We start from the raw sequence: 13167 nt of genomic DNA on the forward strand, positions 1-13167 counted from the left end.
GACATTACGTGAGGGAGCCAATAACATCTTTGTGATGATCCAATTGTACAAATGTGTGTGAAAAATGCTTTTAAATTGCCCATTAAATTGCTTGCTGCGTCTGCTTATGCTGTGCAATGTGAAATGTGTTCAATGCAATATAACTTGTGGAGTTCCTTGTAAATAGCTCCTTGTAAATATGGCTTGTGAATAGCGCCATGTAATTGTGGCTTGTAAGGAGCATGTTCTCATTTTGACTTGCTGTGTTCCTTGTGAATTGCGCCTTGCATATATTCCTTGTGAAGAGCGTGTCATTTTTTGAACCTGTTGACTTTCTTGTAAATATGGCTTGTGAATAGCGCCAAGTAGTTATGGCTTGGACAGGGCATGTTATCATTACGTTAGGCAGGAGAGAGCTGGATCTCTTTCAAGTGTATGGGGATAACGTTTTGTAGATGTGCGCATGTGTTCTTTGAAAACGTGGAGTGATGAGTTCTTGAATTTCCCATGTACTGCAGACATTGGGGAATGATTGTGCTTGAGCTGCCAAAGGGTTAATATCTTGAATTGAGAAGGCAGGATTTATTTTAACATGCTGTTTAACATGCATGGTTATTTGAGCTGACACTAAAATACAGTGAGTGTTTAGATGAATGATGGTTTGATTTGACTTTCATTGGTTGCTGGGTTCTGCCTATGTGCTTTGTCAGCTTGCTGACGGAAGGGTAACATCTTGCGCTGAGAGTAGAGCTGTGTTCATTTAACATTCTTTTTGAAATGCGTCTACGAATTTGAGTGGGTTTGCCTTGGAACTGATAATTTAATATGTCTGACTCTTAGAGGTCGGTAAATTATAAATCAACCAGTCGGATTGAGATAAGGGTTTGCACGGAGGGTGCTTTAATTAATGCGTTAGCGGTTGTGAAGAACGAAAATATAAAAACAGACCCATCATAGAATGTGCTTTTAATTAGTGAAATGCAACCGTGTGCTTTTCAAAATAAAATGTGTGTTCTAGAAATTATATACATTATTATTTTTCCAATGCAAGCTGAACCTTTTTCGAATGCAAATGTTTCTGATATTTAGCAGACCATTGTGTGAGTGTGCCCACTCAGTTAGAAAAATGACTATTTGAAAAAACTGATGAATCTGGCCTGCAATGTAAAATTCTGGTGTTTCACATGTTATTATCCAATACTAAAATGTAATGTGTCTGCTAATATTTTTTCCTTTGCAGCTAGTAGAAGTACTGTATTATTTTCAAATGCTAGCATGTCACTTAATTACAAAAAATATATGCCCTTATTAATTATTAATATTAGGATGCTTTTCGTCAATTTTTCATTTTGCTTCACTTAGTTTGAGAACAGTGGTTCTGGCCTGGGAACAGAGTTGTTTTGAGTTCCAGGGAATGTGTTTTTCGACCTTGACTTAGCCTGGCCCTCAGAGAAACCTGTTTTGTAAAGGGAGGGCTTTTCCCTCTTGGAGCGCCGAGCAGTGCCTGTATTGTTATCATTGGCAATTCTCCAATTCTTCTCCGCGGACAATTGTTGATGTAAAGGGAGGGCTACCGTCCTCCAACTGACTCGGGCTTCCTTTGCATGGAGATAAGGGATGCTTGCAATTTGATCAAGCTCCCTCTTCAGTGACTTGGCAGCTGTTCTTAGCTCTCAGAGTTTTGAAAGGGTGCAGGAACCGCCCTGTGGGTGACATCACGAAGAAAGGGGAAGGCAGTGTAGAGGAAAAAACTTGATGAGTCCAAGAGAAATGTTTATGTAAGGGAGGCGTCAAGTGGCTCTTCCTTGCTGTCGGCGCAGACAGCTTCATTGCCTTCAGATAAGGGATCCTTGCACATGCAGAATAATTGGCAGACGCTTGGCCCTTGGAGTTAGATAGATACAGTGGGCCTGGGTGAGCTTCCCTGACTAGAGATTAGAGATGCTTGGACCGAGTGGTTGGCAGCAGCCTTGCTCCTGCAATGAGATCAGCACTTGGCAGTGATTCAAAACTCTGAGCACGAACATCTTTCTGAAGGGAGGGGCTGTCTCACAGAGGATTAGGGTGTTGCTAGGCCCCAGCCCTTCTGGCTGTGTATGAAAAAATTAGATTTTGCCCAAACAAATTTAAAAGTATATGATTTTAATTATTTCTTGACTTCAGAATAATGTTTTTTATTAATTAGGATGTTTCTTTCGACAATGAAAAGCACTTGGGGTGCTTTTTAAATGTAAAATGTATTCTTGCTAGATTAATGATACTTGTTTTCTCGTTCTAGGTTGTTGGGTTGTGGTGTTTGGTGTGTGCATCGGCCCACCCCCCTCCCACTCCCTTTATTATTTTACTTTTTTGGTTTCATTTTTTATGTTAGTTTGTTATTTTTGGAAGATGGAACCAGACCAGACCGGATTGGTGGTGGATCAACGGCGGAAGCTGATGACTGGATCGGAGGAAGTGCTTCCTTGGTACCGGATACAGATGAAGATGCAGGGTGGTGACCTACACTGATGTACCCACAATTGACTGCCTTGAACCCCAAAATTATGATAAAAGAACTCTTACATTGACTGAACTCCTGAAATTAGAATTACAACCTGCAGTTGGCTGACAAAGCCAATAGTCATTTTTTTTTAAAGATTTTTTATTCTAAAAGAACCCATTTTTATTTGGTTATGATAATGTTTCCCACAAAAGGAATCTGTTATGTAATTCCTTGGCCTGCATTATTCCCATGTTTTTCTTTGCAATCACCACAAACAGGCCCCAAATGAAAAGATTACAATCCTGTTTATGATTTTATTGTTTATGCAGTGCCACATGACTGAAATGTTTCATATATATTTTGCTTTTAGTATGCTATGCTATTTTACACTGGTTTATCTTTCACCTATTATAGTTTTCCTGTTTTCTGCTAAACAGTTTTTGCCAATGAAGGACATGTACTTTTTAAATGGTGGTGCACACATGAGTTCCACAGTGTGATACAGTGTGAAACTAGGTGCTAACTGTTTTGTGATATTGTGTCTTTTAGATATACACCACATTTAGATAATTTTCTTTGATTTCGTGCTTCCTATGCATAGTGCTACACCAGCTATTTTGTAGGAATGGGGTTATCTTTATTTTCCTGTTGTTACACTTTCACTTTGATTGATCCAAGGGTGGTTACCCTAGACTTTAAGTTGTCCTGGGAGGTGTGTCTTTTAGTATGATTATGTCCTACATCTATTAGTACTGTTTGCCCAGACCTTGAGAACCGTTTGTCATGTTTATTTCTCAGATTTCACCAAATTTTTTCTTAAGTTGACCAATGTAGGTAGGCCTCATTTAGGCCCATTGTTATTTTTATTCCACACACATGGCCCTACACCAATAGATTTCATGAGTTATCCTTAGCTTAAGTTGTCCGAAGTAGGTAGGCCTCATTTAGGCCCTTTGTTGTTTTATCATTAGAAGTTGAAGCACATTTAGTTCTTAAGTTGACCGAAGTAGGTAGGCCCCATTTAGGCCCCTTGCTGTTTTCATTCAACAAATAAGTCCCTATATCTATAGATTTCATCAGTTATCCCTAGCAGTTGAGACACATTTGGTTTGAGGATGCTTTGGTTAGTTTCTGTTGTTATCAGATCAAATCTTAGATATGTTTCAGCATTCAAGTCAAGGGTGCTTTGATTTGTTTTCAGTTGGTTGTTAGATTTGTATTCCCTACATTAAGTTTCAGGTGGAATTTCCTTAAGTTGTCATTCATTTTAGAGAGTTTTTTTGCTTTTTGGTTTTGTTGATAGATTATGTTGATGTTTGTTTACTTGGATGTTGTTGTTTATTGATGTTCGCAAGATAAAGTCTAAGGGTGGAATTTCTTGACAGGCTTTTTGGCTCTATTTGGGAGTGATAAAGGCTTTATGCTTGCTCACACCTATAGGCTGTATTCTTCCCTTTTAAGCCCTTTCTTCCAGACCTAGAAGAGGCCATCTATTGCCTATTGGCTTTGGCCTGTCATTATTTTGCCTATAGTAGAGGGTGGATCCTGTGGTCCTGACTTTATATTACACATTAGTATGGTTTGTGTAGGTACTCTGACAGAGCTAAGGGTTATTTCATCCTTCTCAGGCCTACAAGGCCCAGAACTAGAGAGACTCCATTTTGATGGAGCTGAGCTGCTTTAAGGGAAAAGGTAATATTTTGGTTTTGAGCTGTTGTTCGCCCTAAGCGAACCGGAGAGAACCGGCCAGAGCTGAATCTAATCAAGAAGTGCCCCTGGGCTCAGGTCTCTAGACGAAACAAGCAGCTGATCACTGTGGGAGCGTCTAGAGCGAGGAGCCCGGTGCATGGACCTGGTGGGAGGAGGCTGCTGGCTGGAGCTTTCCACTAGAGGAGAGGAATCCATATTAGCGAATTGCAGAAGAGGAGGAGTGGTCAGTTCAGTTTGGTTCTTGCAGAGGAGAGAGTAGGATGTCTGCTGGAGCTGCAGAATGCAGTGCAGTTCTGGAATGGAGAAAGAAGGCAGATGATTGCTGAAACTGAAGAGAGAGCAGTAACTATCAGCTGGGACTGCCAGTTTGTCAGGGAGCATTAAAGCAGATGGAGGAGCTGAGGCTGTCAGCTGGAGCAATTGAACCAGAGGCGTGTAGCTGTGGTGACGGAGGGAGAGACAGAGAGAGAGCCCTGATCCCACCAGAGACAGAGAGAAAGCCCTGACCCCACCAGAGTCAGAGAGAAATCTTCCTTCTAATAGGTGAGGTAGTCTAAACTAGTCCCCTTTAAAGTTACACCTTAACCTTGTCTTTATTCCCTAGGCCAGTGTTTCCCAAACTGTGGTCCGCGGACCCCCAGGGGTCCCTGACACATTCCTAGGGGGTCCGCAGGCAGCAGTCTTCAAAGCACTGCAAAGTATCTTTTATAATGTATAATTAGCTGTTTGTTTTCAAAGAACAATTAAAGTGTCGAGATAACGCCAGTGATTAATGTCCCTGCTGGAGAGAGAGTTTTGGCCAGTGGCAGCTTTGACTTATCTAATGTAGCACAGAGGGTTAATATGCCTACTGCAAAGAAAGTGTACCATGCATTTAAAAAAGTATTTTATATGCATAGGTCAGTGGGTTACTGCTTTTGTCACAGATTCTTTTGTTACTGTGCAGTTCATAAGTGACAATCGTAATCTAGCACAGTGACCTATAGACTGTCATCAAACAGCTGCAGCAGAAGTGGCGGAGAGTGTTGTTATCCTCCTTGGCTTAACACACTCGGCCACTTCCGAAACGCAGGGCTGCACCATATTTACAAGAATATGGTGCAGCCCTGTGTTTTCTCTGCGCAGGCGCTACACTTAACAGCAAAAGATTGTTTATGTACAGGAAGGTCCCCCTTCCTGCACATCAACAATCTTGAAATGTTGTTTTGTCACTTCTATGTGTGCTGCTTAATGCAGCACACATGGAAGTTACAAAAAGTCTTTTTTTTAAAAGATTGTTGATGTGCAGGAAGGGTCACCTTCCTGAACATAAACAATCCAAGGAGTTTTACAAAAACGAGGAGAAATAAAGTATTTCTCCTTGTTTCGCCAAGTTATGGCCAGATTTTCCCTGGTCCTAATTTTGGCGCTGCCTCCTATTTACGCTGCCCTTGTAAATAGGGGGCAGCGCCAAAATCAATGGGTGTTGCAGGGGAAACGCTCACCGCACCACCCACTGCCCACCTCTTTCATGCTAAGCATTGTGTGAAAGGGGGTCTTATTTACAAGGCACCGTTAAGCCACTTTAAGTGGCTTAACACTGCCTTGTAAATAAGGTGAATCCCCTATCGCCACAGGAACGTCGCAAAAAGTGATGTTCCCATAGTGATAGGGGCTTGTAAATAGGACCCTTACATCCTTTGTAATGTGAGTATTTGTTTTGTGTGAACACTTGTGTTACCTTTTTCCGAATTACTGTTTTAACGTTTGAAAGTTAAATCCTACAAATTGCTCGGGGGTCCCCGGCTTCCAGTGGTGACTCAATGGGGGTCCTCAGGAGTCAAGAGTTTGGGAACCACTGCCCTAGGCTATTGTAAGTCTAATCCTTTTCTTCCAGCAGTGTGTTAAAGTTCCTGTTAGTCATAGAGACCCCGCAGATTTGTGTATGTGTATTTTATGTTTATTGTAATAAAGATACCCCAGTTCTTAGTGAACTAGTGTGCATGTGTTATTCTTAAGATAGAGCTAACCTTTCTTCTAACCAGTTGCTTTGCAGCAACTGACGGATCAAAAGGGAGTAGGAGCGCTTAAATCAGGGAATAACTCTTACACATAGTGTGTATATCTTTTGTCCCCATACAGTGGAGGTAACCTTGTCTCCTAGTCAGGTATTACTGTTTGAACAGATGTTACCCCTGATCAGGTAAGTGATAACTGAATAAGTAGGGAGAGAGAGGAGACCTACAACTAAGGGATAATTGACATACTAAGTAATTCGGCCATCCCATAATATTATTGTAGTAGCGAACCCTTAGTGAATAGTGAGAGAGACTTCCCAACATAAAGACAGAGAGCTGAAGGTATTCATAGGAAAGTGGTCGTCATTGGTAAGTGGCGTTAGTGAGAGCACTGATTGTGGTCAGTGTGTAGATCTGCCGGATTGCAGATCGGATTGTAAGTGAGTGAGCACCAGGTAGGAGACTGGTGTGTAGTTCAGCTGGATTGTGGACACAATAGAAAGAGAGTGAGCACTGAGGCTGCAGCTCAGTGTGTATGGCACGCCAGATTGCATGTCGAGTGAGCACTGAGGGTAATCAGTGTGTAATGGTAGATAATCAGAACTGCCCCAGGGTAGATTAGTCTGGACCCATGTGGTCGCGAGACTATGAGGTATGAGTGTGGTGTAGGGCATGGATGTCCTTAGTAATCAGTGAGTATTCTTAGTATCCCTATAGATTTAGTGGTGTTTCTGATGATATGAGCTTGTATATTGCGAGTTCCCCATCCTCAGGTAGGTACCCAGGTGCCTGGATAGATGGTCCTGAGGAGGGAGGTGGTTACGTTCCGGCTGGGTTGGAGGGGCTCTCAGGAGCTGATCCCATCTAGTCTAGAACCCGGTCGTTACACCTGGTGTCCGTCGTTCCCTCATTGTCAGCAAAGTACTGAGTTATGCCTTTTCCAGGGCCGCACTAAATAGCGGGTCCTCCAGTGTCTCCAGCCTAAGTTTCCAGGTCGGCACTCGGGGTGTCTCGTTCACCCAGGCCAAGGTAACCAGGAGCGGATTATGGTCCGAGATTGTTCTCGATAAGTATTCTGACCCGGATACGGTCGGCAATACGCCTTGAGAGCATAGTATAGTGTCCAGGCGGACGTGGAGATCATGTAATCTGGAGAAAAATTAGTAATCGTGGTTGGTTGGATGTTGTGCTCTCAATACCTCAGTCAACCCCCAACTCTCCTGCCATTCCAACCTACCCTTAGTGAGTCGGTGCACAGAGAATTCCCTCAGTGGCGGATGGGATCTATTTAGCGTTATGTCCATTATGGAATTAAAGTCCCCCTCCCCATTAGGGTCGGGCCCGCGAGGAAATGTGCCAAAGTCCCCGACAGCCCCGTAAAGAAGGCCAGCTGTTCCACGTTCGGGGCATAAACGCTACACAGGACAATGTCTCTGCCCCTCAACCTACCCTCCACCGCCACATACCTCCCCTCCGGATCTACCAAATGTTGTGTTGGTTGGAAAGGTGTCCCCGCTCTGACCCATATCAAGGCGCCCCTGGCATATGCTGAGTAACAAGTGTGAAAGAACTGGCCCCTCCACCTCCTCTGTAGCGCCACCCCTTTCTGCCTCGTGAGATGTGTTTCCTGTAGGAGCGCGATATGTATCCCCCTTCGAAGTAAGTAGGCGTGTACTTTATGTCTGCGTTGCATCGTGTGAAGCCCTCTCACATTCCAGGTTATGCACTTTAATACATTCACATTAGCCATTGTCCCTCAGTTCGTGTCGATGTCTTCCCCCCATGAACAATCCCTCGCAGATGGTGTCCCCCCCCCTCCCCAAAACCAATCGAAAACTGCAGACTTTCCAACCCCCAGCTTTCCCGGGAGCAGCAGTCTCGAAGAATGAAAACAGTCCCCAACAGTGCACCCCCCCCCCCAGAACAGGCCCCAATATCAAGCTATTAGTTCCCATCCAAACTCCCGCAACTGTCTAACCTATGTTGCTACTACACGGCCCTCACCGTGAATGCCTTAATGGCCTATGGAGCGTGGCCTAGCCTAATAGGAAGCCACCTGGCACTTCCCCGCACCCTCTTTGGTCCCCCATGGTAGCAGCTGGCTGTGAGCCCAGTACATAGCCCCGGTTCCTCATACCTGCGAGTCGGGAGACTCTCACCGATCACCCCTCCCACTACCTGCTAGCTGCAAGTCAAATGTTCAGGATCTCCTACGAAGTCTGCCGTGTCACCTTCGGGCCTGTGGCATTATAAATCCCTGATAGGTCCGATTCCGAGCCCGAGGTATGCGTTTCAGTGTCCGTGCCCTGCTTGGAATGGGAATCCCCGGCCCTCGCCATCGTTTCCACTGCTTGAAGTGCAGCCTTCCGTTCTGCCTCCGTTTGTGAAGCCGTTGGTTTCCGGGTCCCGTGTCTTTTTTTGCGTAGCCTCTGCGACTTCCGCAGGCCCGCCGGTGCTCGTTCACGTTCCTTTTCCCTTTCTTCCGGACTTTGGCACCGTCCGTGCCCACCTTATACATTTCCCACCAGTCCCAAGCGTCCGCTGCCGTGCTGAATAAAAGCGCCTTTTCGTCCACCACTATCCGGAGCCTAGCTGGGAATAGCAAGGAGTACGGAATGCCCTCTGTTCGCAGCTCCCTCTTAAGCGTTAAGAAAGAGGCCTGCAGTCTTTGTGTTTCAAAGGTAAAATCTGGGAACAGTCTGACTTTGCTGTTCGCTATTTGGAACGGGCCAGCGTCTTGGGCTCTTTGCAGTAGCAGGTCCCTGTCTTTATAATGCAATAACATGGCTACTATCGTTCTTGGGGGCAGCCCTGGTTTAGGCGGCCCGGACGGGACTCAATGTGCACGCTCCAAGGTGAAGAAGGGCGAGAGGCCTTCTGGCGCTACCACAGTCTTGAGCCACTTATCGAGGAAGTCCACCATATCCTTCCCTTCCTCTTTTTCCGGTACACCCACTATTCGGACGTTGCTACGCCGGCTTCTGTTTTCAGCGTCCTCAGCCCGCCTTTCCAAGACTTGGATACGGTCAAGGGCATCTGTTAGCTTGCTCTCCAGGGTTTTATTAGCGGTCACCAGGTCCTGTCGGGTGTTTTGAACCTCCTTAACCCTATCTTTTAATTTATCATGGTCCGCTCGTAGCAGGCCTAGCCCCGATGCCACCTGTGCGATATCATTTTGCAGCATGTCCCGCGTGGCCGTTATGGACTCCAGTATGCGGTCCTGCAAACGCTGCAGTTCTGAGGGCTCCACAGGGTCTCCTTCCGCCACATCGGAGCTCGCCGTTCCCTCCGATTTACCTTTCGTCTTTCCCATGCTGCTCAGCGCCCAGGCTTCCAGCCCTCGCTCGGCGTCCGATCGCCCAACAAGCTTCCTGCCGCCCCGCAGGTCTCCTGTCAGGCAGTGGGGTCCCACTGCGGGAACGCTGCGCTTTCAGCTGTCCCCCTACCGGAGTCTCCGTGGATTTGCCGCCCTATTCTTTCTTTTCCCACACTCCGGTGACCGTGTACTGGCCTCCGGTCTGCGCGGAACGTTCAGGTGTGAGCAATCTGGGCCTCGGCAGGTGCCCTTGCGCAGTTTCCGGCCCTGTTCCGCAGTCCTCAGGCGGGCCACTGACGCACCTCGCGGTTCAGTCTTCCGCTGCCCCAGCTCCTTATGCAGCCTCTGCGCCGTTCGGTACACTGCCCAGCGCCGGGAAACGACCGCCCCCCCCCGGGGCACGGGTAGCGCCAGTCCGCCTTCCCTCCTCGCTGCCCTGGGGTTCGGTCGTCCCTCTCACCTTCCTGCTGTGGGGAGGTCTCGGAGCAGGCACCGTCCCACTCGCCCCAACCTCGCAGGCCCGGTCCCCGCTCCGATCACAGGGCCGAGCGCACCCGGGCGGTGCCCCTCAGCTCAGCGCAGCCGCCCGGGTCACTCCGCCATCCAATCCCGTTGTCTCCCGAGTCGGCGACTCAGCTGGCGCGGCTTACCGCCTGTCCCCAGCTCCCGGGGGCACCTCCTGGTCAGCACTCCTCGACCGGCGGCAGCATCCCGCCGCAGGGTCTCCGCTCGATGGAACGCCGGGCTCACTGCTACTCGGTCGGTGCTACCACGCAGCCGCCATCTTGGGAACCTCCTCGCACCAATTCCGGCCCCGTCAACTCCGATCTGCGGCGTCCGTACTCAGGCAACCGGCCCGTCGGTGGTAACTCCCGTGCTCACTGAGCTCCCTCGTCACACCCCCTCTGTTTCGGGGCCATCCTGGGCTCTGTAGTTCCGTTCGTCAGGATAATCGTGGGGAGTTGGCGCGGAGCTCCTAGTTCACGCCGCCATTTCCTTCGGCGTCCAAGCCACGCCCCTCCTCCTAATTTGGATATACCGATGTCATCCCCGTTTTTAAACCCCTTGAGTTAGTTCAGTCCAGGTAATCATGATTCCACCCTAAGTGGCAACGGACAATCATTAAACATTTTTCTTATACAGAAGATAATGACCATCTGCATGCAAAAAGACACTGAATAAAATTCACTGAAACCTAAAACAAAAAATCAGGGGGGGCTTGTTACAGTACAATACTGGTCTGAAAGGCGGAACTTACTCACATATAAATCATGGGGGTAACGGAAGAGGAACAGATTAATTGTCATCTCAAAATGTCCATGGGTAATACATCTTGGTTTGTGGGCATTTCTTTTTTATTCTGTGGTCAAGCAAATACAAATACTGGTACAAAATCACTTTTTTCACAGGATCCGTATTCGCTTACTACAGCTGAAAAAAAAGGCAGATGAATTGGGTGCACTGTACATGCAGTACTAATAGTGCGAACTGAGGACTCTATATACAGTTCTCAGTTGTTGAATATATAAAATGCGCAGGTAAAAAAGCTCACCTCCTCCTTAAGCCTTCACATTTAATTGTCCAGCATCTCTGGTTTTTTTCAAAGTAAGAAAGTTACTTTTAGGACTCATCGAAGCGCTGTCAAGGGAAGGACAATGTAATTACCCACAGAGTAATTACATTAGGAAAATTACATTTCCTGGTCCCTGATAATGCTCAGGAATTCCCTAGCTTTAACGAAAACCTGAGGTGCTAGGCAAATAAAGGGTGGGAATGAAGGAGGAGAGGGAGCTCTGTGATGAGCACCTCCATACTGCTGACTGGTGCCATCAGCATGCTGTGCTCCCCTAAGAGAACTGCCCTGGCGGGGGTGGGAAGGTGAACCTAAGACAGGGGATTGGAACTGGGGGGGAACAGGGGAGAAATTGGGGAAAGGTGAGGGCATAACATGGCTTAGGTGCTTTGGATTTTTTGTAGTGAAGCAAGTCAGTTTTCAATCTGCAGGCAAATTATAAAAAAGAAGAGGTAAGCTTTCTCCTATTTCAGACTTAACCATAGTTTTCCCCTTCACTTTGATTTGGGACAGTGGAAAACTTTAGAAAGTACCATATTAAAAGCTTAAAAAAATACGACAAAGTGTTAGGGACTGCAGTAAATGAAATATTTTTTAAAAAAGGTCTACCATGCACTACTTCTTTGATCTTTCTTAAATCTGAAACTTGTTCTTAGATTGTTGATAAGAAATGTAATAATGTGTAATTATGAAAGTCATTATTTTGGAAGGTGAGTTCCTTTTAGATCATTTATCAGTAAATCTGAAAATTAAATAGTCAATAAGTAGCCATTTGACACATTACCTGAGAAAATGAACACAGTTGATTAACTCAACACGTTTATCCGTCTTCCTATCCCAAACTTCCACAATATAGCTATTCTTCTTTGCCACATATATATATTTATCCACTGCCAAGGAAATAATATTTGCATCAGCAAACAATAGCTGTGGCGATCTGGAATAAGAAAAAAAACATGAATTTTAACTGATGAGTTCAAAATGTATTCAATAATATCAAGACATGTCACACATAATAATTAGTATTGATATTTGAATCAAAAACGTTGTTTCCTTAACTATTCGCCATACATCCTGACACCACTGAACTGGTTCCCAATTAACAAACACAACATAATATAGCCGGCATGTATAACCTATAATTCTGTGCACCATAAAAATCCTAATTATTTAGTCCAGAAACTGCATATACTAGGTTAAAATAGAAATTCAAGAAACAAAGAACTGGAGCTTAAAATGTCTAAATTTGAAAGAAAAAAAAAAACTCTGAACCAGTCTTTCTCCTGGCAGGAAACAATATTCAGAACAACATTCCTTTAGACGGCCCATTCGTACATAATATTCAATAAAGTAATGAGAGAATGCCTATCCCATTACTAAATTATAATTTCTTGCCATTTAACACCATTCCACTAATTACACATCTCTGATTCTCGACCTGCACTATAGCATCCTATAGTATTCTTTCTCGCATCCCATCTCTGTATGAGACCTTAAAATCCACTTTCAACATTTGCTGATGTTTATATTTTATTTTTATAGCTCCACTGCCTATGACAAGCTGTATCTGTACAACTGACCTTCTAAATGTATGGAACAATATTTTTATATGTTTATGTTTGTATGCTAAAGCAACGTAAAGGACTATGATGTCGAAATGATGTGGTCTGTGGTATAGAATCCAAAATATAAATGAATCCCATTCAAACTATTTAGCTCAGAGCCTGGGAATCTTAACAAATATGTGCAGATTTTATCTCCATTACATATTCCTTTATGCTAAATTTACTAATGTAGTCATATACATACATAAATATATTAGAACATTGATACATTACACATATAAAATCATTAAAAACCCAACCAAGTAGACTTGACATTCATCCTTGGTTATTAAAAACTTAAACGAGCAAGCCGTCTTTGAAATGTTGGGTACATATTTTCAAACTTATTCCAAAGACATAGATTATATCTCTCCAGAATCTTCTCTTATAGTCTCTCCATTTCTATTTGCACATCAACTAGGAGTAGCTTGTCTGGGAAGATGTTCAGGTAAGGAGGCTTGGATGACAAAGCCTAAATCTCAATGACCCTCCGGGCACATGTTATC

The 13167-nt window shown here is 45.0% G+C and overlaps 1 protein-coding gene across 1 annotated transcript in view; it reads right to left on the reverse strand.

The window, feature by feature from the left end:
• Nucleotides 1–13167, reverse strand: part of LRRK2 (leucine rich repeat kinase 2) — a 2096839-nt gene that overhangs the window by 128838 nt on the left and 1954834 nt on the right. Inside the window, exon 48 of the mRNA XM_086967213.1 lies at nucleotides 11842–11994. Coding sequence (XP_086823339.1) covers nucleotides 11842–11994 — 153 coding nt within the window. The remainder of the gene's footprint in view (nucleotides 1–11841; nucleotides 11995–13167) is intronic.

This window comes from Lissotriton vulgaris, chromosome 1_1 (assembly GCF_964263255.1).
Source record: "Lissotriton vulgaris chromosome 1_1, aLisVul1.2, whole genome shotgun sequence".
In the NCBI taxonomy this organism is placed as follows: Eukaryota; Metazoa; Chordata; class Amphibia; order Caudata; family Salamandridae; genus Lissotriton; species Lissotriton vulgaris.